Source organism: Microcebus murinus, chromosome 10 (genome assembly GCF_040939455.1).
Source record: "Microcebus murinus isolate Inina chromosome 10, M.murinus_Inina_mat1.0, whole genome shotgun sequence".
Taxonomy (NCBI): Eukaryota; Metazoa; Chordata; class Mammalia; order Primates; family Cheirogaleidae; genus Microcebus; species Microcebus murinus.
The window spans coordinates 10,444,614-10,471,512 of record NC_134113.1 but is presented as its reverse complement, the minus strand read 5'-3'; the positions used below and the strand labels follow the sequence as shown (position 1 = coordinate 10,471,512).

Here is a 26,899-nt window from a genome sequence, read left to right as displayed (position 1 = left end):
AGCAGAAGGTTTAGGGACTTCTTAGTAGCTCTACTTTACAGGTCAGGAGACTGAAGTTCAGAGAAGTGGAGACACTTGCCTAAAGGCACACAGTAGCCAGGGAGCCGCTGAAACCCAGGTCTGTTGGGTGCTAAAACCCTGTTTCTCAGGGGAAGCGGTGTGGAAAGAAGTAGAAAGTGTCATCCTTGTACACCCTTGAGATCTTACCATCTTCTTGAGGAAAGAAAGCTAAGTACTTGAAGCAACAAACATTGTGGCCAGGGCCTGATGGCGTGGGAACCCCAGGAGGGAAGGAGACTGGATGACATGCACAGACCCTGGCAGTGGGCAGACCTCAACTTGCATTCCAGTGGAGTGAGCAGAGCCCAGAGGCGGAGTGAGCTTGGGGTAGTATCAGGCTCTGCTGGTGCCCCCACCCCTTTCCTACGTGTCCTGCCAACCTAACCCCAGCTGGAGCAGAGAGAGGCACTGCAGAAAGGTGCCCAAATCACAGATCGTAAGTGTATACATTAGTGCGTCCGCTTGCTGCATGTGTGGCTAACTAGTACGCACATGAAGAAACAGACCGTGCCCAGCGCACTGGCGCCTACCCCAGGCCTCCTTCCCATCCTGCTCTCTGGGAGCTCTTCATCTTTGAGCATTGTGGAGATCCAGGGGGCATATGGAAAAAGACTTGCAATGTGCTGGTCCCACTGAGTCCCTGACTTGATAGGCAAGTGGCCTTACGCAGGTCACAACCCCTCCCTGGTCTGTGCTGCGCAGGGGCTGCCTAAGGAGCCTTGGCGAGCTTCAGGAAGGGTCGGGCAGTATCAGTAAATCAGAGAAGGGCTCCAAGAAGGAGAGGGAGGTGGGGTTATGGAGGAGAAGCTGACCCATTTCACAGATGCTGCCCCTGAGGCTCAGAGAGGAAATGGAGGGGCCAGGCCTCAGATTTGGGTTTTCTGACCCTAAACTGCTGCCCCACCCCTACTGTGTGCAGAATGGTCAGCCTGGCAGCGCCCAGGACGCCTGCAGAAGTGCACACATGGGCTCTTTCATTCCGACCTCCCTGCAGCCTCCCTCCCCCTCGCTCACCACCACCTCTCCTTCGCAGTGGAAGAAGCATTGGTTTGTGCTGACGGATTCAAGCCTCAAGTATTACAGAGACTCCACCGCTGAGGAGGTGAGACAGTGGGGCACCTCTCCCCATACGGTGCTGATGGACCCCGAGAAGGGGCTGGGTGGCCTGGCTAGGGTCAGTGGAGTGGGTCTTCCAGGGCCCACGTGGACCACGGTGGGTGCTCCTGCTCTAGGCCGATGAGCTGGATGGCGAGATCGACCTGCGTTCCTGCACGGACGTCACCGAGTACGCGGTGCAGCGCAACTATGGCTTCCAGATCCACGTGAGACTGCGTGCAGGGGGAGTGGGGGATGAGGGTGGGGGGCAGCATATCCGGAGGCCCCAGAGGAGGCTTTGGTGTTGAAGGTGACTCACCATGGAGACTGTCACCCTCTCGCTCATTTACCAGAGACCCTGTGCACAGAGCCAGTCTCAAACTCTGGTGGCGAAATTAGCTTATCCAGGGAGATGTTGGGACTTTTCCCCAGGCTGGTGGAAGGGAGGTTTTGTGCCTGCTGCCCGCTCTAGACTCAAGACCTTAAATAACTTCCTGGGAAGGAAGGGCCACCCTCCCTGGGGTCCATGGTGGGGAGGGAGCCATGGGGCTGTTCATATGGCAACCTACCCATGGGGTGGACTTGCAGACCAAGGACGCTGTCTATACCTTGTCGGCCATGACCTCAGGCATTCGGCGGAACTGGATCGAGGCTCTCAGGAAGACTGTGCGTCCAGCTTCAGCCCCAGATGTCACCAAGTATGTGCTGAGCTGGACCAGGGCCTTGAGGGAGGCACTTCCCTGTGCATCCCTGGGTGGGGTTCTGGGCACTCACCTGAGGGCCTTGTGGCTCTAACTTCTGGGCCTCAGTTTCTCTATCAACAAAATGGGAAGAAGGCAATGAGCACTCTTGGCATTCATGCAAAAATACATCAAGAATTTGAGGTTTGATCTGCCATTTCTTTATATCCCCCCTCATCCTAGAAGAGTAGGAGGGGCCTTGGCTCCTTGGGGAAGATGCTTTTGGGTCAAAAGCCCCTGCTAGGTGACGATTCTGTCTCTGTGCTGTGGGGGCCATGTCTAAGCTGGTGTCAGGGAGAGGGCTGCCTAGGTAGTCTGGCCTTGGTAAACACCCCTCCTGGGGTGGAGAGCTCACTCCCTCTGGAGGCTGCCCTGGGTAACTGAGGGCAGGAGGGCTGAGCTACCAGTTGGCAGGGCCCCCACATGTGTAAACCCCAAGATGCCCGTGGGGACCTGGGACTTGTAGCTGCTGGGCAGCAGGAACAGAGCGTGGTGTTGAAGTGGGTAAGCTGGAGGCCTCCAACCTGGCCACAGCCTGGCTGTTCAGCTTTAGGCCAGTGGCTTCCCCGCCTGAGTTTCAGATTCCTCCTTTGTCACGTTGGTGTGTCATGTCTGTGCATGTGGGAGGATGTGCCTGGAGCCCTTTGTAAACCCTGAAGTCCCGTGCAGTGGGACTTATTTAGTATATAGCTCAGCTGCTTTAACAAAGAAGCCCCAGACACGATGGCTTAAACGAGACAGATGTTTATTTCTTCCCCCAAGGAACAGTCCAGAGGTGTGTAGTCCAGGCTTGGTGGGGCAGCTCTGTGGCCTTCAGCTCACAGTGTGGCCAGAGGGGACTACTTAGGTTCTCATGGAGTCCCAGCCCTTTAGAGGGAGCTGCCTGCCATGTCCACTGGGTAGAATGTAGTCACGTGGCCACATGTAGCTGCAGGGGATGCTGGGAAGTGTAGTTCTCGGCTGGGTGACCACGTTCCCAGCAATGGCTGAGGAAGGAGAGGAGAACCGCCATGGTTGTTCAGTCTCAGCAACTTGTGTTCTGTGCACCCAGGGGTCCCTGTCTTCACCTCCTTAGCAGTGAGCGTGGGCATCCCCCCATTCCACTGTGAGCCTCCTGAACCCAGCGCTGTCTCTGACACGCTGAACTCATGGACATTGAACTCGCTTACAAAGTGTGTTTTGTAAAGGGCCTCCTGGTTGCTTTCCACATCCACCCACCTAGTCCTCACGTCCATCCTGTGAGCTGTTGTCCCATATTACAGATGAGGAAACTGAGGCTCAGAGAGGGCAAAGGAAGCCAGATACCCTGGCCCCTCTGCTGGCAGTGGTGGAGCTGGGATGTTCCCGGGGTCTACTAACCATGGAGCTTGAGTTCTCAGCCTCTAGGTTGGGCTGCTTCCTCCCCGGGGTCTGCCAGCGCCTGGCACCGGGATGGTGCTCCGGAAGTGCTCACTGTGGGGCCGATCAGGCAAGGTCCTGCCTGACGTGACTCTGCTGGTGCCCTAGGCTCTCGGACTGTAATAAGGAGAACTCGCCGCACAGCTACGGCACCCAGAAGGGCCCCCTGAAGGCGGGGGAGCAGCGGGCGTGCTCCGAGGTCATCGGCCGGGGCGGCCCTCGGAAGGCAGATGGGCAGCGGCAGTCCTTGGACTACGTGGAGCTCTCCCCGCTGACCCAGGGCTCCCCGCAGCGGGCCCGCACCCCAGCCCGAACTCCTGACCGCCTGGCCAAGCAGGAGGAGCTGGAGCGGGACCTGGCCCAGCGCTCCGAGGAGCGGCGCAAGTGGTTTGAGGCCACAGACAGCAGGGCCCCCGAGGTCCCCGCTGGTGAGGGGCCACGCCGAGGCCTGGGCGCCCCCCTCACCGAGGACCAGCAGAGCCGGCTCAGCGAGGAGATCGAGAAGAAGTGGCAGGAGCTGGAGAAGCTGCCCCTGCGGGAGAACAAGCGGGTGCCGCTCACTGCCCTGCTCAACCAAAGCCGCGGGGAGCGCCACGGGCCCTCGAGTGACAGCCACCAGGCGCTGGAAAAGGAGGTAGGTACAACAGCTGGCCTCTCTGGGAGCCCCTTCGCCCACCAGCACCCCTCCAATCCCTGCATTCATGCTCTGGCATTTGTCTTGTACACCTACATTGATGGGGAGCTCACCCCTGAGCCACTATCTGGAACCTCAGGCTCCTTTTGAACTTGAGTCTTCTTCCCTGGACCTTGGTGTTTTGTTTTGTTTTGTTCCTCCTAGTTCTGCCCTTGGCAGCCACAGAGAAGGGAAAGGGGGAAGAGAAGGGAGAGACCATTTACTGTCCATCTCCTACGTGCCAAGCCTTGTCCTAGGCCCTCTTTACCTACATTGACTCACGTAATCCTCACAGCAGTCCCGTGTGGACCTCGTCACAGTTCTCGTGATGGGAAAATAGAGGCGCTAAGCTGTTTCCCCTGCCACTTACATAATATGATAAATACCTCTGACCGTGTTATCTGCTCCCAACCCTGTCTAGTCTTCTCTTGGCCAGGGCTGTCCCAGGTCGTTGACCTGGCCATGCGGGACACAGCCAGATGTCCCCCATGCCTACATCTCCGCACCAGGGCTGCTTGCCCTTCTCCAGCCCAGGGCTGTTCCTAAGCACAGCGGGAAGCTGGGCTGGCATCCATGTGGCGCTGGAAGCCTGTGGGCCCTCCCCGCCTGCCCCAGCCCCTCCCCGCTCCCAGGCCTCCACTGACCTGGCCTCCTCCCTCACAGGTGCAGTCTCTTCGGGCACAGCTGGAGGCATGGCGTCTCCGAGGGGAGGCTCCTCAGAACGCACCTAGATCCCTGGAGGACGGCCACACCCCGCCAGGCTACATCTCCCAGGTAAGGCTGAGGAGCTGTTTTGTGGGGAATGGGGACAGGTTTCTGGTTGCCGTGTTATCATAAAACAGCTCAGTTTTGGGGAGCCCTTCCTGTGTGTTGGAACCTGTGTGAGGCATTTGACATGCATCGTTTCCTTTAATCTCCCCACAGCTGGTGGGCATGATCACTGTGCCCATTTTACAGACAAGGCCACTGAGCTCTGAGAGGTTATGTGATTTGCCCGAGGTCACCCCGCCTGCAGGTGTCAGAGGTGGGATTTGAGCATGGGGCCAGCTGACTGCAGAGCCTGTGTGTGAGTCCCCGTGTGACACTCGGCACTTGGACCCTTTCCCCTGCACCACCCTGGGGAAGTGGGGAGCCAGTGGTCCTGGGAGTCGCTCCCTAAACACAGGGAAATTCTGCTCATACCTGCCAGGCCGGGGCCCCCAACAAGGAGGTCCGAATGACACGGGAGCCTCCAGTGGCCCTCAGGGAGCTCACCACCTGCCTAGGACAGTGATCCTCAACCGGGGTGATTTTGTCCCCCTGGGGGCATATGGCTGTGTCTGGAAATACTTGGTTGTCACAACTAGGACAACTAGCTATCCAGAAAAAATGTGTGTGCGTGTGTGTGTGTGTGTGTGTATACACATATACTTAAATAAATTTATTATAAGTTTTGCTGATATAAAGGATGTTTAATACACATTTACAAATAAAAACATAATACTTTTTATTGTGAATTCCATATAACAAATGAATCTTTCTCAGAATGCTTTCAGTGATTTTTCCATACTTTTGTATCCACAACTAGTTAAGAAACAGCTGTAGCTCTAACACGTGTGCTGGTTAATGTTTTTGTTCATGCTTATGAGTAAGACAAAAGATATATGTTGAAACTTTACTTGTTCAATATTGTGAGAAACTTCTTTGCTGAATCAAACAATAGTTTTCTATTAAGAATATTGAGAATATTCCTGCAATTTTTTGTTGTATTTACAATGTAATGGTTATAGATATGACACACTTTTGAGTTTAATCTGCATTATTAGCATGTTTTCATCACTTGCTTAAATATAGGCAATGAACAGAACAATAAATCAAGCTCTGATCTGTAACATTTACCAATTTCCATGGTGTAAATACTCCCGCTAGCATGGGTGTTGAGCTATCAGCATGAAGTCCCTGAGCACGGACTTGGGAAGGGATGGCACGCGATTCTATAGCATTTCTACCACACAGACACAATAGATGTGAATCACCTCAAGGACACATAGCACATAAAATTCAGTGAAATAATTAGGAAGTGATACATTTTGAGATCTATTACCTTGTTGGTTTTTTTTTTCCTCTCAAATTGCTGGCTCAAGCCATCCTCCTGCCTCAGCCTCCCGAGTAGCTGGGACTACAGGCATGCGCCACCATGCCCGGCTAATTTTTCTATTTTTAGTAGAGATGGGGTCTTGCTCTTGCTCAGGCTGGTTTCAAACTCTGAGCTCAAGCAATCCTGCCTTGGTCTCCCAGAGTGTATTATTTTGTTTTTAATGTAATTAATTAAAAGTATATAAATTTAATGTTTCATAATGGCCATGCATAATAACTTCAAAAAGTTTATAAAAATTTAACAATCAGCTGTCTACAGTCAGCAGCCTGAATGAGAAAAGAATACTAGAATCCAGGCCCTGGGCAGGAGGAGCCTTCTAGAAGCTTCCAGAGGGAGGTCACAGGAGGGGCTTTGGGGAAGGCTTCCTGAAAGATGGGCACTGAGCTGAGCAGGGCATGTGTGTAGGGCATTGGCTGGGGAATGAGGTGGAAAGCCCAGGGCCTCCAATGCCAAGCTGAGTTAGAATCTCATTCCATTAACTTTAGGGGGTTTGGGACCTGACAGTGACATCAAGAAAGTGTATTGGAGTGGAGGGGCACTTGGGGCAAGACCCAGGCAGAAGAAGCCAGGGGTTCTGGAGGGAGAATTTAGGACTGATCACTGGGTCTGCAGGAGGCAGAGGGGTGCCCGCTGGGGCCCTGTGGCTGGGGCCGCTACACAGCCAGGGGCCGGGTAGGGCTGAGTGGCAGATGGAGAGCTCAGCTGGAGCGAGACAGGACAGGAGGGTCAGGGCCTGGTGCTGGGGTGGGCGAGGGAGGGGCGGAGTTGTCAAAGCCTCCCCTGAGGCAGAGGAGGGGGTTGGGCCCACACCACAGCCTGAGAGGACCGAAGACCTCAGAGGCCCCCAGCCAGGGGGCTTACAGCTGTACTGCCCCAGGGAAGCTCCCAGGGCTGCCTTCCGGTGGTTGGGGCTGAGTGGGCCGATCACACCCACCAGAGACCTGAGCTGCTCCCTCCTTGTCCACTTTACTCTCAGAACCTGCTTTAGATTTCCTTAGGGAAAGGTTTCTGCTGCTAAGGTGAGGTTTGCAAAGCACTGCTCTGGCTTCTCAGCTTATGGGTGGGGAGACTGAGACCCACAGAGGGGTGTGGCATTTGAGCTGTAGGCAGGCCTGTGCCTGGAATCCAGGCTTCCTGGTCCCCAGGGGCCCCATGGGACACTGCCAAGGCTGTCATTTCTCTGTTAGGTTGGGGGACAGGGCAGGGACAGCTGGGGGGTGGGAGGCGAGAAGGGAATAACTGGGAAGCAGAGCGGCAGACTGGGGTGCAGGAGTGACCCCAGATGCAGAGAGCGTCAGAGAAGAGGAGCTGAGTCATCTGGGTCCCTCTCAGGCACAGGAAGAGGCGGCTGGAAACTCAGAGGACCTGGACAGGTGACAGCTGGGAGAGACTGCCCAACTGCTATCTCAGGCTGGGTGGGCACCTCTCTTTCAGGGCAGGGCGGGGGCTTGCCACTGCAGGACAGCTGTCGGGGGGCGCTGGGGCTTTGCCCACTGGACTTTAGTGCCTCCTTCACTCCTATTGCACCTGGCCTAGGAGCCCCCTTCCACCCCTCCATGAGCTGGTTCCCCCTCCAGACATCAGCCCTGCACCCCTGTTAGGTGCCGCCCAGGCCCTTTGAAGAGCAGCAGTCCCCATGGCCCCAATATTGCCAGGCTCAGCACAGGTACGTGGTGGCTTCCCTTCTCCCTCCCTGCTCACTTCAGGGACTGCCTGTGCCCAGGGGCCTCAAGGCTGCTCTTAGGAGGCCTGTTTCACAGATGCTGAGATGGAGCTCGCAAGAGGCAGGAGCTTGTTCAGAGTCACTCCAAGGTGCAGCCAGGACTAGGACCTAGTCTGTGCGACTCCAAAGCCAAGTGTTTTTGTCCTAAGTGGGGGGATATACAGAGGACAGGTGCAGAGGCCCAGTGGGCAGACACCTCCACTGGGAACACCTGGCCCTTGCCCTCCCCCCAAGCTGACCCGCGGCAGCCCGGGGCAGCTGCCTGAGCCGTGGGGGACACAGGATCCCCCCTCTGACCGTCTGTGCCTCGGGGTCTTCCCTGCCTCTCCCCCTTCCCTTTGTAATGACCTCAAGCAGTTTTTTAATTATGTAAAAATATGTTTACAGTTTCATAAATAATTCATAGAAATTATAAGATTGGAAATGAACACACGCCAACTCCCTCTCCTGCTGGCTTCCCCCAGGGGTCACCTTGGTGACCGTGGCCGCCTGTCTGTATTTGTTTCCTGTGGCAGCTGCAACAAATTACCACAGCTGCGTAAATAACGCAGCTGTATTGCCTTATGGTTGTGCTGGCTGGAAGTCTAACACGGCCTTGCCAGGCTACAGTCGAGGCATCGGTAGGGCCGTGTCCTTCTGCAGGCTCTGCGTGGGCTCTGCGTCCTTGCCTTCCGGTGGCCGCCCGCACTCCTTGGCTCGGGGCCCCTTCCTTCATGTTCAGAGCCTGCGAGGGGAAGTCGAGTCCTCCCTTTGCATCGCTCGCCTTTCTTTCCTGGTCACGCCTCCCTCGGACGCTTCGCGTCTGCACTCTTCACCCGCTTTTAAGGACCCTTGTGATTACCTTGGGCTCACTGGATGATCCAAGATAATCTCCTGCTTTTTTTTAAGGTCAGCTGATTAGCAAACTAATTCCCTCTGCAGCCCGAATTCCCCTTTGCCACGCCGTGACCTCATGGCCGATTCCGGGAAGAAGGGCGTGGACGCCTGTGCTTTCGCATTCACAGACAGCTCTGTGTGGGGTCACTCCATGTGTGTCGTCAGAAGCCAGTCGTCACCTGTCTTTCCAGATGCCTTTCCACAGCAGGCACTCGGGCAGCTCTGTCTTTTAACAGCTGCCTGGGTCCTTTGTGAGGCCACATCATTTATTTAAAGGTTCCCCTGCTAGGCATTTAGGTTGTTTCCAGTTTTCATCTGTTGCCATAGGGAATAGCCTTGTCCAAGAGTCTTTGTATACATGTAGCTTTCTGTGGGATCATTCCTAGGAATGGAATGGAATTCCTAGGCCAATGGAATTACAAATGCGATGATGCCACCAAACTGCCCCCCACTCCACCGACAGTCATGGTGGGCACTCCCAGCAGTGGGTATTATCAGTCTTTTATATACTCGCCAGTCTAGTCTCCTGTGCCCCATTTCATACTGAATCGTCCATTTCAGCTCATTTACTGAGCACCTGCCTGAGTCAGGCCCTGACCCGCGCCCCGGGCACTGGGCTGGGTGAGATATTCCCTGTCCTTGGGGAACGTATGGTTTGGCAGAAGCAGAACCTTTGGAGGCTGCCCAGAGACAGAGCTAGGAGAGGCATTGGGACTGGGCTGCAGATGAAGTGAATTACCTGGGAAGGGAGAGTTGCCAAAGGAACATTCCAGGTAGTGGGAATAGCATGAGCTGATGCTCAGAGGTATGAACATGCTGTGAGTTGTTTTCTGTAACTATGAGGTTGCTTGGTGGACAAGGGCCAGGGATGGGACCACAGGGTGGGCCGCGGGAGCAGGAACTTGACCCGACAGGATGGGGAGCCCCCAGAGGGCTTGAGGCCTGAGTCTCGGCGAGGTTTGCGGATGGGGAGCGGTGGGGTTGGGGGCCAGAGGTGCTGGGGTCCAGGGAGAGGTAGTGCACCTGCCCCTGAGGCTTCCCGCCTGGAGGCTGGAAGGGCCACTGTCCCAGGAGTGGGGGCAGCCAGTGACCTCCCGGCCCCCGGCCCACAGGAGGCGTGCGAGCGCAGCCTGGCAGAGATGGAGTCCTCGCACCAGCAGGTGATGGAGGAGCTGCAGCGGCACCACGAGCGGGAGCTGCAGCGGCTGCAGCAGGAGAAGGAGTGGCTCCTGGCCGAGGAGACGGCGGCCACCGCCTCAGGTGTGGACCCTGCGGGTGCGGCTCAGCGGGCTGGGCCACCAGCCTTCGTGTCGGGGCTCCTCCTTGCCGCCCTGGGGAGGATTTTCAATAAAAGGCAGGGGTCTCGGTGCCAGACTGGGGCAAAGGGTCAGGAGGAGGTTGGAAGCCCCCGGAACTGGCCTCTGGCCCTTCTTAAAAAAGGGAAAATTGAGGCATTAAAAGACTCCCTGCCACCATGGGTCGTGACTCCTGTCCCCAGGAGCCTGCAGCTGCTGGGGAGTCTACCTCAAGCCACACACGGGCCCTTTGCTGGGGGAGAGCTACTGACCAGCTGCAGGCCTGCCCTCACGGGAATACCGTCTCCCTGGCACGCGGCCAGGCCTTCGGGACAGCGGGGGGAAGGTGCGAGCACTGCCAAGCCCACTGTGTGCCAGGCACTGGGCCCGCACGTCCCCCACGGGAACACCCTTAGTCCTTGCAGTGGCCCCTTTTCACAGAGAAGGAAACGGGTGCTCAGAGAGGTCAGTGACTCTTCCCAGATGGCGCAGCTTAGAGGTGGCAGAGCTGGAACTGAAGCCCAGCACACTGACTGCAAAGCCATGCTTGGACCCCACCCTCTGGTCTCCCAAGCCAGCAACAGGAAATGCCTGAGATGGCGGACAGTTCCCACCCGCCCTCCGTCCACTGTGCCTTGTGCCGGGAGCATCCTAGGCACGGAGGGGCTCACAGAGTGACAGGAATGACAGACGGGGTCACACGATGCGGAGCTCACAGCCTGCTGGTGCTTTTGCCAAGTGCTTCATGCACTCAAGCCGAGCCTAGGGCCAGTTTTGCATTTTAGGAAGACTGCCCAGCGCAGGCCCCATTTATTAGACACCCCGTGGCCCTCAGCAGGGTCTGGGCTTTGCCCTGATCTAGCAGTGAAATTGATGAAAGTCACATTGGATGAGAGAATAAAGATCAAAAGTAGCCTCATGTCTGCTCAGGTCGGGGATTGCCTCCAAAAGGGTAATAAGAAACTTTAGGCCGGGCGCAGTGGCTCACACCTGTAATCCTAGCACTCTGGGAGGCCAAGGCGGGCGGATTGCTCAAGGTCAGGAGTTCGAAACCACCCTGAGCAAGAGCGAGACCCTGTCTCTACTATAAATAGAAACAAATTAATTGGCCAACTAACATATATAGAAAAAATTAGCCAGACATGGTGGCGCATGCCTGTAGTCCCAGCTACTCGGGAGGCTGAGGCAGGAGGATTGCTTGAGCCCAGGAGTTTGAGGTTGCTGTGAGCTAGGCTGACACCATGGCACTCACTCTAGCCTGGACAACAAACCAAAACTCTGTCTCAAAAAAAAAAAAAAAAGAAAAAGAAACTTTAAGTGTTCGGAGCTTTGGGATTTTTTTTTTTTTTTTTTTAGACAGAGTCTCACTCTGTTGCCGGGGCTAGAGTGCCGTGGCATTAGCCTAGCTCACAGCAACCTCAAACTCCTGGGCTTAAGCGATCCTTCTGCCTCAGCCTCCTGAGTAGCTAGAACTACAGGCATGTGCCACCATGGCCAGCTAATTTTTTTTCTATGTATGTTTAGTTGGCCAATTAATTTATTTCTATTTTTAGTAGAGACGGGGTTTCACTCTTGCTCAGGCTGGTCTCGAACTCCTGAGCTCAAACCATCGGTCCACCTCGGCCTCCCAGAGTGCTAGGATTACTGGCGTGAGCCACTGCAGGAGCTTTGGGATTTTGAAATTGTGGATAAAACTCTGGATGAAGCTTGTTTGATCCTCACAACAACCTGTGTGGGTGTGAAGAAAGCCTGGGTCCTTGGCTTGAAGTCCGAGAAGCAAGCCCAGCAGGAGCTAACATTTGGGCATTTGCTCTGAGCCATGCCTTGTTCTCAGTGCTCCACATGCATCTTCCAATAATCCTGTGGAGGAAGGCGCTGTTGTTATATCCATTTCCAGATAAGGGACCCGAGGCACAAAGGGTTAAGTCACCTGTGCAGAGTCACATAGATTTGAACTGACTGCACAGTCCAAGCTCTTGACCATGAGGCTGGGCGAGGCAGATAGGCCTTGTGGAGAGCCCTCCAGGCCCTGCAGAGATGGTGCACTGTGAGGTTCTTACCCAGAGATCACTAGCAACAGGAGGTACCAGTGCTCACTGAGATGTCTCCCCAGCAGAGTTCAATAGACAGGATTATCCTCCCTTTATTGAGAGGCTCAGAGAGGTTGAACAACTTACCTAAAGTCACTCAGTTCATGACACAGCCTGGGCTGCTCTGGACTCCTGGTCCAGTGCTCTTTGCACACCACTCCCTGGTCCTGTCCCCAGTGGTACATGGGGAGTATCAGAGGAGATGTATCTTGGTGCTGCTGACTCCTCTCCAGTCTCTCTGCTTCTCTGCTCTGCTTCCAGCCATTGAAGCCATGAAGAAGGCCTACCAGGAAGAGCTGAGCCGGGAGTTGAGCAAAACACGGAGCCTCCAGCAGGGCCCAGATGGCCTCCGGAAGCAGCACCAGTAAGATGGCGCCTGGGCCCCACTGCCTACTCATCTAATGAGTTGGGGAGCTTTCTAAAGGCCCATTGGCAGAGGACTTATCACTTTGGCCCCAGCTGAGACCACTCCTCTAGTCTCATGGACAGCAAGGAGGGGTCTCAGAAGCAGCGAGGCCTCAGCCAGACCCCCATACCAGTCCTCATAGACAGTTTTTCAGGCCCCTTCTTATCCCAGCTAGTCCTGGCCTATGCCCTGCTCTTCACCCTTGTAGTGTCCCCTAGAGCTGGGCTGCAGTGTCACTCTTGACCAGTAGGTGTTTCCCTGCCACTGAGCAGAGTTCTGGAATGTTGGCGCTACAGGGGCTTTAGAGATTGCTTCTCCAAGCCACCCTGTTAGAGAAGAGGCACCTGCAGCCCAGAGAGACTGTCACTGATTTGCAGCCCCACAGCAGGCTGAAGGCAACACTAGGGAAGGAACCCCGGAGTCCTGTGCAGCCTTGAGTCTGCCATGACCTGACTCTAGGCTTGGCAGGAGCCAGGGAGCCCACGCCGTCCTTCCCTCCTCCTCTGGGGCAGGTCAGATGTGGAGGCGCTGAAGCGGGAGCTGCAGGTGCTATCGGAGCAGTACTCCCAGAAGTGCCTGGAGATCGGGGCCCTGACGCGGCAGGCTGAGGAGCGTGAGCACACGCTGCGGCGCTGCCAGCAGGAGGGCCAGGAGCTGCTACGCCACAACCAGGTGGGCCTGGCCCCGGGAAGGTGGGCGGCATGGGTGGGTCCCTCATCCCTGCCTGACCATCTCGCCCTCCCAGGAGCTGCATGCCCGCCTGTCAGAGGAGATCGACCGGCTGCGCAGCTTCATCGCTTCCCAGGGCAACGGCTGTGGGCGCAGCAACGAGCGGAGCTCCTGCGAACTGGAGGTGGGCGTCCTCCCCTGGGCCTGGGGCTGTCGGCGAGCCCCTAACGGGCTGCGTGTCGCCTGTAGCGGGAAGCACCAGGTCTCCCAGGTGCTGGGCCACCCAGCCAAGCCAGAACGCCTGCCATGCACCCAGCAGCCAGAGTCCCACGCTCCCATTTGGGTCCTGTCACCTACCTACTATGTTACCGTGGCATGTCACCCTCCCTTTCTGATTCCTAGTAGCTCATCTATAAAATGGCATTAGCACCTCCCTTACTGGGAGAAGTTGGAGGGAGAAAATGCCCTAGTATTTCTTTTATTTCTTTAACGGACACTCACATCAGACTCCACTCAGTATCTAGAGCTTCTATATGCCCTGTTTATTATTTGAATCTTCCTAACAGCCCCACGCATTAGATACTGTTATTGTCCCTATTTCACAGTCGAGGAAACTGAGACACGGGTGGCCAGTACCTTCCTGACGGTCGCACAGCGAGCTGGGATTTGAACCTGGCAGGCTGGGATTTAAACCAGGCAGGCCAGCTCCAGTCTAAGCTTTTAGCCTCTGCAGCCCCGGCGAATCTGTCTCCCTTTCAGTCAAGTCAGCAACACCTGCCCCTCAGGGTTGGGAGGCCCCTCCTGCTCTGGGTTAAGCAGGGCCACACCATGGCCTCCTCTCGCCCCCCTCACCCTCCTCACCCCCGAGGAGGGCCCAGCACTGTGTTGGGCTGCAGCAGCGCTGGCCACAGGTGTCCGCTCACGGGCCACGGGGGGAGGGAGGGAGGGCGGGCAAGCAGGAGGGTCAGAAGGGCTTGCCGGAGAAGTCTGCTCCGAGGGAGAGGATCTTGGTGCAGGCTGGGGCTGCTTTCCAGGGGCTCTCGGCAGGGAGAAGCCAGGCCACAGGCTGCTGTGGGCCTCTGGGCCCGGGTCAGCCTGCCCCCGTGCCCCCAGGTGCTGCTGCGAGTGAAGGAGAATGAGCTTCAGTACCTGAAAAAGGAGGTGCAGTGCCTCCGGGATGAGCTGCAGACCATGCAGAAGGTGGGTCCCGGCTGCCGGGCGGGGGTGTCCGCAGGGTGGGGTGTCAGCAGGGAGGGTGCTCTCCGCCGGCACCCTCCTCGCCTCCGCACTTCTCAGGCTCTCGGTGCCTCTCCCGTGAGGTGTCATCATCTGCCTTTACCAACCAGCAAACTAGGCTAAGAAAGGGGAAGTGACTTGCCCAGGGCCACACTCGATTTTATTTATAACACATTAATTAATTAATTTATTATTGTTGAGCACCTACAGCGTGCCAGGCGCGGTGCTAGGTGCTGGGGACGTAGCGGTGAACAAAATAGACCAAAATCCCTTCCGTGTGGAGCTTGCATCCCAGGGAGGAATAAGCGACCTTGCCAGGAGTTGGAAGGGCCAGATTCAGGCCCAGGGCTGAGTCCATGGCCTGTCCGGGCCACCCTTGGCTGCCGCATTCCTGCTGTGGCGCCCTCTGCCAGTCTGGGCCGGAAACGGGCGTGTCGGTGGCTCTGGCCGTCTGGCAGCGGAACTCAGGGGAAGACAGTGCCGGGCGGGGCTGGCCTGGTTCTCATCCCGGCCATTCACTGCCCTGCGAACTTGGGCACGAGCTTCGCCTCCTGCTCTCAGCTCTCACACGGGATGAAAGTGACAGTGCAACCTGTGTCCCTGCGTAGTACCAGGAGGGGTGTGCCAGTGCCAGGGCCACCTGGGGGCCACCTGGGGGGATGAAATGTAGGGGCTGCTCAGCTGGCTGGCCAGGAGCAGAGGAGGCGTGTGCCAGGTGGGCAGGCGGGGAGGGGGTGTCATTGTGCACTCATAGCCCCGTCCCCACCCCTCAGGATAAGCGCTTTGCCTCGGGAAAGTACCAGGATGTCTACGTGGAGCTGAACCACATCAAGACTCGATCGGAGCGGGAGATCGAGCAGCTGAAGGAGCACCTGCGCCTCGCCATGGCCGCCCTGCAAGAGAAGGAGTCGGTGCGCAACAGCCTGGCTGAGTAGAGGTGGGTGCCGGGGTGCGGGTCCGCCAGGGTGTGCAGGGGTGAAGCCGCGGGCACCCCAGGCCTGGAGGTGTGAGCTCACAGCTCACCCATGCATGACTCAGTGGGCCACCTAGGCCATGGCACTTCCTTCTCCTGGCCTCCATTTCCCTTCCTGTAAGTGGGACGATGGCACCAGCAACACGGAGTTGTCGAGGAGACCCAGCCAGACCGGGGCAGAGGCTGCCCATCGGCTTGAGCACATTTCCTCAGAGATGGGAGCGCAGCGCAGATCCTCAGCCTGACTCCGAATAGTTGACGCCCCTCTTGGTGGCAGATCCAGGGGCATGCAGATCCTCCGACATCACTTCTCAAGGCCGAGACTCTGTGCAGTAGAGTCTTGCAGTTCTTAATTTAGCAGGGCTTAAAGCGTTTTTCTTATGCCTTTCCTAATGCCACGTCTGCCCGAGTGTCCTTTGTCTGACAAGGCCTTGTGACTCCCTAAGGCTCACGAGCGAGGCCACCCTGTGGGCCAGGTTGTATGGGGAGAAACGCCGGGGAGCAGACCTGGCTCAGCCGTCGGGGCTGGGAGGAGGCTGAGGGCTGGGAGGAGGCTGAGGACCCACATGCCACCCTGGCCTCAGCCCAGCCTGCCCTTGTCTTCCAGGTCCTCGTGGTCCGCCCAGCTGCACGCCCTCCAGCGCGAGAGGCCCGGCACCCTCCTTCCCTGCGGGATGGACATCAGAAGCCAAGCTTTCCCCACCCTCTGTGGGCCACACGTTCACTCACACCCACCACACACACACACACACACACACACGTATGTACACACACACACACACACACACACTCTGCATATCTGAGCGCGCCCCTCGCACTGGGTCTTACCTTGCACCTTCTTCAGGATTTTATATGTGAAGAGATTTTTATATAGATTTTTTTCCTTTTTTTTCCCAAAACACTTTATACTTTTAAAAAAAAAGCAATTCCTGGTGGCCATGTGCCTCCAACCCTGGCTCCCGCTCTGTCTCCAGCCACCTTCTGCTTGGACTTCGGGGCTGGTGGCCTGTCCCCAAGGGTCTGGCAGGGGCCCAGGCAGCGGCCATGGTGGTTTGTCTCTAGTGGGGAGAGGCAGGGAGCCAGGCACCCTCTTCCTACCCTACCTCCTACTAACACTTCCACCCTGAATGGACTCATACCCTGGGACTCTGGACAGAGGGACAGATGGACAGAGGGAGCCAGCAGCTGTACCCATGGCCCCACCTCTGAGGAGGGTGTGCTGGGCATGGAACTCCTGGAGCCACCCGTGAAGGCACTTCTCTCCTGTCCCATGAACCTTCTTAACTTAATAAAATGTTCCAGCAGCTCTGGTGTCCTGGATGGCTGGGCAGAATGGACATGGAGATTGGGGTTTCTTAAAGTGGCTCCCACCCCCCACCCTTCCTGAAGCAGTGGCATCAGGAGGGCAGGGTTGAGAATCCGGTTCCCCCGTGAGGGGAGGTGTGGCTTCCAGGCTGGCAGCAGCAGTAGGGAGTGTATTAGAAATATCACCCCCCCCCAACCTACTGAATCAGAATCTGCATTTTAACAGGACCCCCAGTGATTCACATAAACCAGCTAATTTTTTAACTTTTTGTAGAGACAGGGTTTCACTATGTTGCCCAGGCTGGTCTTGAACTCTTGGCATCAAGCGCTCCTCCCAACTCAGCCTCCTAAAGTGCTTGAACTACCTGTGTGAGCCACCGCACCCGGCCGTCAGTCCTTTTCATTAGAGCTATTCTAATAGGGGGGAGGGTCACGTGGGGCTGGGGAGCGGCCGCATCCCGCTGCTCCCAGAAGGCTGTGAGAACTCAGGAGACCCCGACCCAGCCTGCGGGCTGAGAGTGCTTTTGGAAGCGACGCTGAAATACGACTTTTCCAGATGGAAAGATCAGGAGGGGCACTCCGAGCAGAGGCAGCAGCCGGAGCAAAAGTCCTGTGAATATCCCTGGCGTATTTAGGGAAGACCCACAGGAGACGGACCTCACCAGTCCTCCTGGGCAGCCCTTGATCCCATCCTCTGCCTCCATCCTGGCTCAGCCCGACACGCCCGGGCTGTAGCAACATCTTCCTCGCTGGCCTCCCTCCCACCCCACGCCCTGCTCAGGGCTGCCTGGGGGAGCCGACATCAACACCAGGCCAGCTGTGGAAAGGGGCTCCAATGATGAGATCTCATCCCGCTATTACAATAGCTCGAATTAAAAGGACTGACATCTTGGCCAGGCACAGTGGCTCACGCCTGTAATCCTAGCACTCTGGGAGGCCGAGGCGGGCGGATTGCTCAAGATCAGGAGTTCGAGACCAGCCTGAGCCAGAATGAGACCCCGTCTCTGCTAAAAGTTGAAAGAAATTAAATGGCCAACTAAAAATACATAGAAAAAATTAGCCGGGCATGGTGGCGCATGTCTGTAGTCCCAGCTACTCGGGAGGCTGAGGCAGGAGGATCGCTTAAGCCCAAGAGTTTGAGGTTGTTGTAAGCAAGGCTGACGCCACAGCACTCCAGCCCAGGCAACAGAGTGAGACTCTGTCTCAAAAAAAAAAAAAAAGGACTGACAGTACCAAGCGTCGACGAGGCGAGGATGTGGGAAACTGAATTCTCATGCACTGCTGGTGGGAGTGTACTTCACACAACCATGTGGGAAACTGGCAGATTCTTACAATGTTAAACATCCATCTACCCCATGGTCTAGCATTTCCATTCCTGTGAACACACCCAAGAGAAATGAGTGCTTAAGTCTACAACGTCTAGTACAATAATACTCTTATCAACCTTATTCACAGTAGCCCATCTGGAAATAGTACAATTGTCCATCAACAGTAGAATGAGTAAATAAATGGTGGTATATTCATACATTACAGCAATTAAAAGAATTACAGCTACACGAAAGTACAGATGAATCTTCCGGACATAACATTGAGCAAAAGGCATCAGCCACAAAGGAACACATGCGGTATGATTCCGCTTACATGAATTCAAAAATAGGCAAAACTCACTATAGTGATAGTCATGGGTACCTCTGCGTTGGTGGGGGCATTGACTGGCAGTGGGTAAAGGGAACATTCTGGTGCCAGAAATGTTCCATGTCTCTATCTGGGTGGCGGTCACATGGGTATGTACGCATGTAAAATTTCACCATGCTGGACACTTAGGATTTGTGCATTTTACTGTGTATGAATCATGTCTCAATAGAAAAAAAAAACAAAACCCTGCTTTACAAAAGAATAAGGGTTCCAGCAGGTGCCCAGATAAGCCACCTGAGGAACATCCTTGTTACTTAAGTCACGCAGGGAATTTGGCCAAAACCACACGATTTGGCTGCAAAGTCTGGTCAACCCCCTTGGGCAGCCAGGCGTGTGCTTTGGAAAGAGCATACACATAGTATCAGGCAAACCTGCCGAGTTCAGACCCCCGCTGCTGCCTCCAGCTGGCTATGTGAACCTTGCTGAGTCACCTCTCTCTGGCCTTTATTTCCCATCTGTTAAATGGGAACAATAATGTCTTGTCAACCCCAGATAGCTGTGTAGTTATTAAATTGCCAACTGTTTCAGTTGTCTGTTGCTGCGTAACCAACTGCCTATCACAATGTAATGGCCTAGAATGTCGGTACTTTATAATAACTCATAGTATCATGGGTTGACCTGGCTCAACTGGGCAGTTCTCTTTGTATCTTTTTGCAGTTCCGGTCCAACGGCAGTTGGCCTGGGGTTATCTAAGGCTCCACTGGGCGGGACGTCCAAGATGGCTTTTCCCTTGTGTCTGGTGCTTCAGATGGGATGGAATGGGATGCCTGCAAAACTGGGGGCCAGCTGGACGCCTCGCTCCCTTTCTTCATGTGGCCACTGCATGTGGCTAGCTTGGGCTTCCTCCCAGCATGGCAGGATAGTCTGTAGTCTGACTTCCTCCGAGGTGGTTGACTTCCCCTAGAAAGGGAGCTCAGGAGACCCAGGTGGAATCTCCAGACTTCTTACAAGTTGGGCTTGGAAGTGCTGGAACACCACTTCCTTCACGTTAGTCAATAACACGTCACAGAGCCAGCGCAGGTTCAGTGGGAGGGGACAGCAGCAGGGCGTGAGTGCCAGGTGTGGTTCATTGGGAACCATCTTTCTTTTCTGTTCCTGCTTCTCTACCTACTTCCCAGCTCCTCCCGTGTCTCCTTTGTGGGATTCTCTTTCTTTCTAACCCTCTAATGCTGTGCTTCCCCAAGATCTGTCCTCAGCCCTCCTGTCTTCTTTGTATTCTCTCTCGCAATGACCTTGATCTCTTGACCTTGCCTTTTGTTATCATCTGTGCTAACCACTCACCTCTGTCTCTAGCCCAGACTTTACTCAGGATCTCCAGACCCAAACAGCCTCAGGCTCAAGGCCACCATCAAGGCCTTGTCTTCCCTCCAACCTGTTCCTCTTCAGTGTGTGCTTGGCCCGTGAGTCAGCCTCTGGTGTAGGCCCTGGGGACACACCATGGCACCAAGCGTCCTGGCTTCAGGATGTCTCAATCTGCGAGGGAGGTGAAATTAGAATCAGGCAGTTAATTATAGGAAGCCACAATTGACACACAGAATGTAGCCAACCCAGCCTGGGAGATTGGGGAGGCTTCTTGGAAGAGCAGGCTGGAATTAAGCAGGCATTAGCCAGGCTGGGAGGGTGGAGAGAGTATCAGTCAAATGAGCATCAAAGCCTCACCAGAGGCCGGGTGTGGTGGCTCACGCCTGTAATCCCAGCACTCTGGGAGGCTGAGGCGGGAGGATTGCTTGAGCTCAGGAGTTTGAGGCCAGCCTGAGCAAGAGTGAGACCCTGTCTCTACAAAAAATAGAAAAATTAGCCAGGCATCATGGTACGTGCCTGTAGTCCCAGCTATTCAGGAGGCTGAGGCAGGAGGATTGCTTGAGCCCAGGAGTTTGAGGTTGCTCCTAGCTAGGCTGACGTCACGGCACTCTAGCCTGGGCAGTAGAGTGAGACCCTGTCTCAAATAAATAAACAAATAAAAAGAAAAAAGAAAAACTGAGCTAGTGCATGTTAAGTGCTGAGAAGAGTGCTGGGACCTGGCTAAGTGCAATGCAAATGTTAGCTGTTATTATTGTTGTGATGTTGTTACTCGGGGTGTTGTGAGGATGAAATGAAGTGGTGTATGTAAAATTCATGGCACAGGGCCCAGAGTACAGTAAGTAGTTCAACAAACAGGAGCTATTATTTTGTTATTAGTCAGAAGTCAGCTGATGCCCCTGCCCCCTGCCGTCCCCGGGAGATCTGGTTCAACCTGGTCCCAATCTCATGGCCTGTGAGAACCCAGACCCCGTCCTTCCATTCTGGCACGTTCCCACATGTCACTTTTCAGGGCTTCCTGGGACTTTCTTTCTCTTGGGGTAGGACGTGGTGCCGGGCACAAAGCCAGGCCCTTCGGCAGTTCCACAATAAATCCCCTTGCAAAATGTCCTTGTCAGGGCTCCCAACACCTTGCCCTGCACCATCTCGACCCCTGGCAGGTGGGGGCACCTGGGGGACTGGGAGGATCTGACCTGGCTACTGGGTGCTGCCCGGCTCCTCCCACCGTCCCCAGCCCTGGCCACTGAGTGCTTCCGTCTCTTGGATGCAGTTGCTTATCCTGGTCCCCGTGGCTGTGATCTGCTTCAGCCCCTTCCCTGGCTTTCAGACTCTGGTTTTCCCTCTTGTCCCGTCTGCACACCCCCAGCAGGGGCTCTTTAAAACAGGGAGCCGACCCTGCTCCCCTGTTGCCCTTAGGACGGCACGGGAGCCCCTCGGCTTGCTCCAGCTCCTCTCCCTGTCCCTTGGGGGCCCTAGGCTCCAGGCTTCTACTGCGTGAAGCTCCCTCCAGGTCCCAAAGGGGCCCAGGCCCATCTGTCCTTAAGGCTCTCCTCCCACGTGCACTTCCCACTCTCCACCCCCTTCCTCCAGTAGCCCCCCTAAGACTCAGGACTCAGACCAGTCATCATCTGCCACCTCCAGGAAGCCCTCCAAGATCCCCCAGATGGGGATACATGCCTACTGTGGCTCCCAAAACACTTGAAACCTGACATGTTCTTTCCATTTGGCGCCCTAAGACTGTGAGCCCCCTGAGACCAGGGACTACCTCTGATTCACTTCTTTTTTTCTTTTTTGAGACAGAGTCTCGCTTTGTTGCCCAGGCTAGAGTGAGTGCCATGGCGTCAGCCTAGCTCACAGCAACCTCAAACTCCTGGGCTCAAGTGATCCTGCTGCCTCAGCCTTCCGAGTAGCTGGGACTACAGGCATGCGCCACCATGCCCGGCTAATTTTTTCTATATATATTAGTTGGCCAATTAATTTCTTTCTATTTATAGTAGAGACGGGGTTTCGCTCTTGCTCAGTCTGGTTTCGAACTCCCGACCTCGAGCAATCCGCCCGCCTCGGCCTCCCAGAGTGCTAGGATTACAGACGTGAGCCACCGCGCCCGGCCTTGATTCACTTCTTTGTCCCCAGCACCCAGCACAGAGCACACGGAGGCTCAGCTGGATGAGTGTTTGTTGATTAACTGACTAACTGGAAGTGAATGACCACTGAGCCAGGCACCCTAGAGGCAGGGCACAGCCACAGCCTTAGCCACATGCCAAATGGCAAAGGACTGGGTCTCCCCATAAACCCACGAAGAGCTGGAGGCTAATGGCAGTTTGGGGTACATGAAAGGGCCAGGCTGTAGCTCTGAGTCACCCCTGCCGCCCCAGCGTCCCGTCTGGACTTTATGAGAGCCCTGCAGGCTCTGAGGCCCTGGGAGGGAGGAGCTGACCTTGATGGAGCTTCTGCCAGAGCGGGTTTTGTAGACGGCAGCCCTTCTGATGCTTGCAGCAACCCTTTGAAGTGCCTATTGCTCGCCCCATTTTACAGAGGAGGAAACTGAGGCTCAGAGAAGGCACATGACTCATCCAAGGTCAATAATTTAGTGACTCACATCATGGCAGCTCTGGCTCCAGAGCCCAAGTCTCCTCTTACTCAGGCTGCCCCCGACAGCTATGTCTGCCTTTGCCCCCACCTGCCGCGGGCCAGAGCCCGGAGTGCACGTTTCACCTCATTACCTCCTCTGGTCCCCAAACAGCCGGTGAGGAAGGCACAAGATCAGCCCTGGTTTACAGGTGAGGAGCCAGGACTCAGAGCAGCACGACGAGTCGCCTGTCACAGGGCTGGGTCCAGGCCAGTCGGTCTCGTAGCCCAGGTGGGCCCGAGTTGACCAATGTCTTCTCATTGGATACTCCATGGGGACCAGGCACCTCAGGTCCCCCTGAGTGGGGGGAGGTCTGCGTGCATCTCTGTGGGGCTGACTTGGATGAGTCACCTCCACACTCCTGCCTCAGTTTCCCTAGTGAAGCAAGGCAAGAGCTTCCTCCAAAAGGGCACAGGAAGGCTGTAGGTCCCTGGAGACAGCAGGAGGGGTTTCGGGGTGCCTGTGCTGTTGGTGGCCCTTGCCCCTTCGCCATCCCAAGTCTCCAGCCTCGCCGTGTGTGCCGTGGGGGTGCCGAGCACATGTTCCTCCCAGAGCACCTGAGCTCTCACACCTGCTCTCCCTGCCTGGAGCCCCGCCCCACGCCCGGGGCTCCCAGGCCAGCCCCTCCCAGCTCTGGCCACTCTGGCCCCAGTCTGGCCCCGCTGTAAGCTCCCCTGCACGTCCTCAAGGCCAGGCCAGTGGCCCGGGAAGAGCCTGCATCCTGAAGTTGGCCCCCTGGGCTGAGTCCTGGCATGGCCACCACTGGCCCTGTGACCTCAACTGAGGCGCCTAGAGTCACGTCCCAGCTGCCCCCATGTGGCTGTGTCCTCCCTCAGGAGCAGGGCAGCTGGCTGCTCTGGCCAAGTGTGTCTGAAAATGACTCACGGCAGACTCGCCCCACCAGCAATGTCACCTGGCTCCATCAGTGAGGGGACGGGAGTGCTGCTGGGAGACCTTCGTGGGGCCTGGCGGGCCCTGACCCTCTGGATCCTTAGGAAGACAGTTTATAGGTGTCCCCAGCCCCACACCCAGGATACCCCCGACCCAGGCCCCAAACTCACACATTCTCTCACCTCTTCATGCATTCATTCACCAAACGTCCATGTCTATGCAAGACATTCATCCCAGCATTGGAGGAAGGGAGTGGTTAGAAAAGTTTGCCGGCACGCGGGCCAGGCAGTCAGGAAAGCAGTGAGGCAGCTGCCGTGTGCCCGTGCAGAGGGGCCTCCGAGATGCACTTGCAGAATAAGTGAATAAAGCCAGGTGCAGGAGCGTGGGGTGAGCCGTACTTGTGTAAAGGAAGGAAAATACATCATGTACAGTCTTGCATGTGTTTATATATGCTGAGAACTTCTCGGGAAGGATTCACACACACAAACGCACACGCCTGGGCACACACCCACAAGTGTACAGACACACACCCAGAGTGAGGGCCCGGTTGTGAAGGGGCCCCGGACATGCCAGACCCTGGGAACAGCAGTTGCCTCCTTGGGGAGGAGGCTGGGAGATGGGAGACAGGCATGGTGGGACATCAATGTTAGTTGCTTTCATACATTTTGAGTCATTTCCCATGTGCATGCGATATCTATTCCAAAATAAATATAAGTTCTGAAAAAGAATAAAACAGCCCTGAATGGCTCCGGGTGTGGGAGTGGCAGGGCCGGAGCCAAGCTCAGGGTTCGCGGCGGGCTCTGCCACGTGCCTGCTCCAGGCAGTTTCCCTCCTGGAGAGCTCGCTTCCTCACCTGAGCTGGGATTAACACGTGGGACTGAGGCCAGGAGCGTGGCCAGGCCCCGGGGAGCAGCTGTTACCGTTCCTGCTAATGTGATGGTCAGGCCTGTCCCAGGCACCGGGGTGACAGGGACATGAAGGGACACGCCCCATCCCTGCCCTCACCCAAGGGCAAGGGGAGAGGCAGCAACACCAGGGAGAGCTGATGACGCAACTGACCCGGCCGGAGGAACCAGGGAAGGCTGCACGGCAGAGGTGGCGCCTGCGCCAGCCTTCAAAGACAAACAGGCGTGATGAGGAGACCACAGGGAGGGGAGTGCTCCAGGCCAGGGAGCCGAGACTCGAGTAAAAACCCAGGGTGGACACACCCATATCCGCACCACATAAACAGACATGTAGACGCTGTCGGTCACCAACACCTGTGCGCACGCCTGCCCGTGCTGTACACGCCCTCCGCTCACCTAGTCCGCCCACGAACATGCCCGCGTGTGCTTCCAGCCTGCGGGCTACCTGTGTGACTCCAGGCAAGCCACTCAACCTCTCTGGGCCTCAGTTCCTCACTTCTAACAAAGGGATGACAACAGTCCCAAACTCACAGGGATGTGGCGAGGGTTACATGAGACAGCACCTGTAGGGTACTGCGAACGATGCTCCACAGGTGTTCACTGTCAATTTCTAATACGTGTATTAGTAATATATCTAATGTGTAGTCATATTACACTATGTTCATATTTCATAGTATATGTTAATGTGTTAATAAATGCAGGCTTAATGTTCATATATATTACATATCATATATACACACACATACACACACAAAGCCTATGTGCACCCACTCACATATCTGTGCACATTTAGATGCATGTATGTACATTTATGTGTGCACAAGACATGCGTACACACTGCAACACCCACATTTATACATATATGTACTCAGGCACATGTATGTGCCAACACACACATGCACCCCATCCACATGCCCACCCACCTCTGCACTCTCCTCCCAAACTGAATGTCCACACGGGGCAGCGAGGAGGTCACCGGAAATGGTGTCCTGATCTGAACGAGGCCAGTCCCCTGTGCCCCAGACTGCCCGCAGAGCAGAGCCAGACTGGTAGGCGACTAGGAACCACGTCCTGGGACCTGTGGGTCAGAGGCCGGCTGCTCTGGATGGAGAGAAGGCTTCGGGATCATGGGTGTGTGTTCTTAGCCTGGGAGCGACTTGAAGGCCAGCCACACCAGCGTCCCTGCAGCCAATACGGCAGCTGGCGTGGAGTAGGAGGCCCAGTTCCCAGACAGAGTTGGCTGACTGTGTGAACAGACGGATGCCTATTGTATGACATCAAAAATAGACTTGTCTTGAGATTATCTGTTTCATCTTTGTCTCCCCTCAGGGCTGTGAGTTTCATGAAGATAGGGCTCATGTCCGATTTATCTTTTTGTGTTTTAATTTTTAGAGGCAAGATCTCACTCTGTTGCCCATGCTGGGGTGCAGTGGCGTGACGATAGTGTGCGATGCAGCCTGGGACTCCTGGGCTCAAGTGGTCCTTCCGCCTCAGTCTCATGAGCAACTGGAACTACAGGTATGCGCCACCACGCCTGGCTAATGATTTGTCTTTCCAGGACCCAGCCCAGGTTCAGTCATCACTGAGAGAATTAGTTAGGATTTGTTTGGCTGTGACAGTAACAGTAGCTTAAATAAGAAAGATGTTTATTTATATTACCCAGAAAGGTGTGAAGGGGAAGAGCTGAGGCTGAGCCGGTGTCTAGGATCCAGATTCCTTATAGCTTTAGATCTAGGACCTGAACTTCATGGTGCACAACCTCCATTCACAAATATACCTCATCGTCCAAGATGGCTGTTCTAGTTCCAGTTATCACATCTGCATCCCAGACAGCAGGAAGGAGATATAAAATGAAAGAGACGGGGCAAAGGACCTATGCCAAGAAGCTATAGTACAACGCTTCAATTTATATCCTTTTGGCCAGAACATAGTCATATGGCCACTCCTAGTTGCAAAAGAGGTTGGGAAAGGCAGTCTCTGCTTGGGTGGCCGTGTACCCAAGCCAAGCACCAGAGGCTGTGTCACCATGCCAAGGAGTACACAGATATTGGCTACATCATTATAAATATTTGCTGAACTCAACGGCCTAAGATTTAGAGACTGTCTCAGGGGTTCTTTGTCGGGCAGGGGACACACATACGCTGTACGGAGGAAAGAAGGACTCCAGTCGCGCCCCGCACTGCACAGCCCGTCCAGAGAGGGGCTGGCAGTAACTTCTTTTAGCTGCAGCCCAGAGCAGCGGGACAGCACTGCCTACTGGTCAGGAACGTGCCCTTCAGCGTCCAGCACGTTCAGATTCTGGTTCCAACACCCTTCACCTGTGTGACCTTGGGCACGTCACTTAACTTCCCCAAGCCCCAGCTTCCTCACCTATAAAATCTCTGCCTTTGAGCAGGTCGTGAAGGTGCCACGGTGTCATGAGCTCCAGGCACTTAGAGCAATGCTGGACACAGGTGGGGACCTCAGGAAACTGCCCCCTTAGGGGGAGGGGGACACAGCCACCCGGTCCAGCCACACTCGAGGGACTCGTGCTGGGCCCGGGTTCAGCCATGAAGGGACCTGGGTTCTCCGAATACAGCAGGAACCATCCGGTTTGCCACCTCTGTTATGCCCCCTTTCAGTGCAAAAAGATTGTTATTCATCGTATAAGTGACAGCTACGTTTGTCGTTGAAAACAGGAAAAAACAGATGAGAAAAAAGAATCATCAATAAATCCACATAAATCTCAGGCAACAGTAATGACATTGACATGGCCATGGTTCTCTGCTGCCTCGTGGTGGGTAAACACGCTGTTTCTGTCCAGG

The 26,899-nt window shown here is 55.5% G+C and overlaps 2 protein-coding genes across 3 annotated transcripts in view; both read left to right on the top strand.

Moving 5' to 3' along the window:
- Positions 1 to 16,678, top strand: part of TRIOBP (TRIO and F-actin binding protein) — a 56,522-nt gene extending 39,844 nt beyond the window's left edge. For both annotated transcript variants that reach the window (XM_076006997.1, XM_076006996.1), the window contains 12 exons: positions 1,094 to 1,162; positions 1,293 to 1,382; positions 1,744 to 1,853; positions 3,402 to 3,927; positions 4,630 to 4,740; positions 9,815 to 9,962; positions 12,349 to 12,451; positions 13,006 to 13,165; positions 13,239 to 13,346; positions 14,276 to 14,362; positions 15,172 to 15,335; positions 15,979 to 16,678. In XM_076006997.1, the coding sequence (XP_075863112.1) occupies positions 1,094 to 1,162; positions 1,293 to 1,382; positions 1,744 to 1,853; positions 3,402 to 3,927; positions 4,630 to 4,740; positions 9,815 to 9,962; positions 12,349 to 12,451; positions 13,006 to 13,165; positions 13,239 to 13,346; positions 14,276 to 14,362; positions 15,172 to 15,333 (1,674 nt within the window). In that variant the 3' untranslated portion in view covers positions 15,334 to 15,335; positions 15,979 to 16,678. The remainder of the gene's footprint in view (positions 1 to 1,093; positions 1,163 to 1,292; positions 1,383 to 1,743; positions 1,854 to 3,401; positions 3,928 to 4,629; positions 4,741 to 9,814; positions 9,963 to 12,348; positions 12,452 to 13,005; positions 13,166 to 13,238; positions 13,347 to 14,275; positions 14,363 to 15,171; positions 15,336 to 15,978) is intronic.
- Positions 12,273 to 26,899, top strand: part of EIF3L (eukaryotic translation initiation factor 3 subunit L) — a 115,474-nt gene continuing 100,847 nt past the window's right edge. The window contains exon 1 of the mRNA XM_076006998.1: positions 12,273 to 12,276. The gene's annotated coding sequence lies outside the window, so the exon portion shown is untranslated. The remainder of the gene's footprint in view (positions 12,277 to 26,899) is intronic.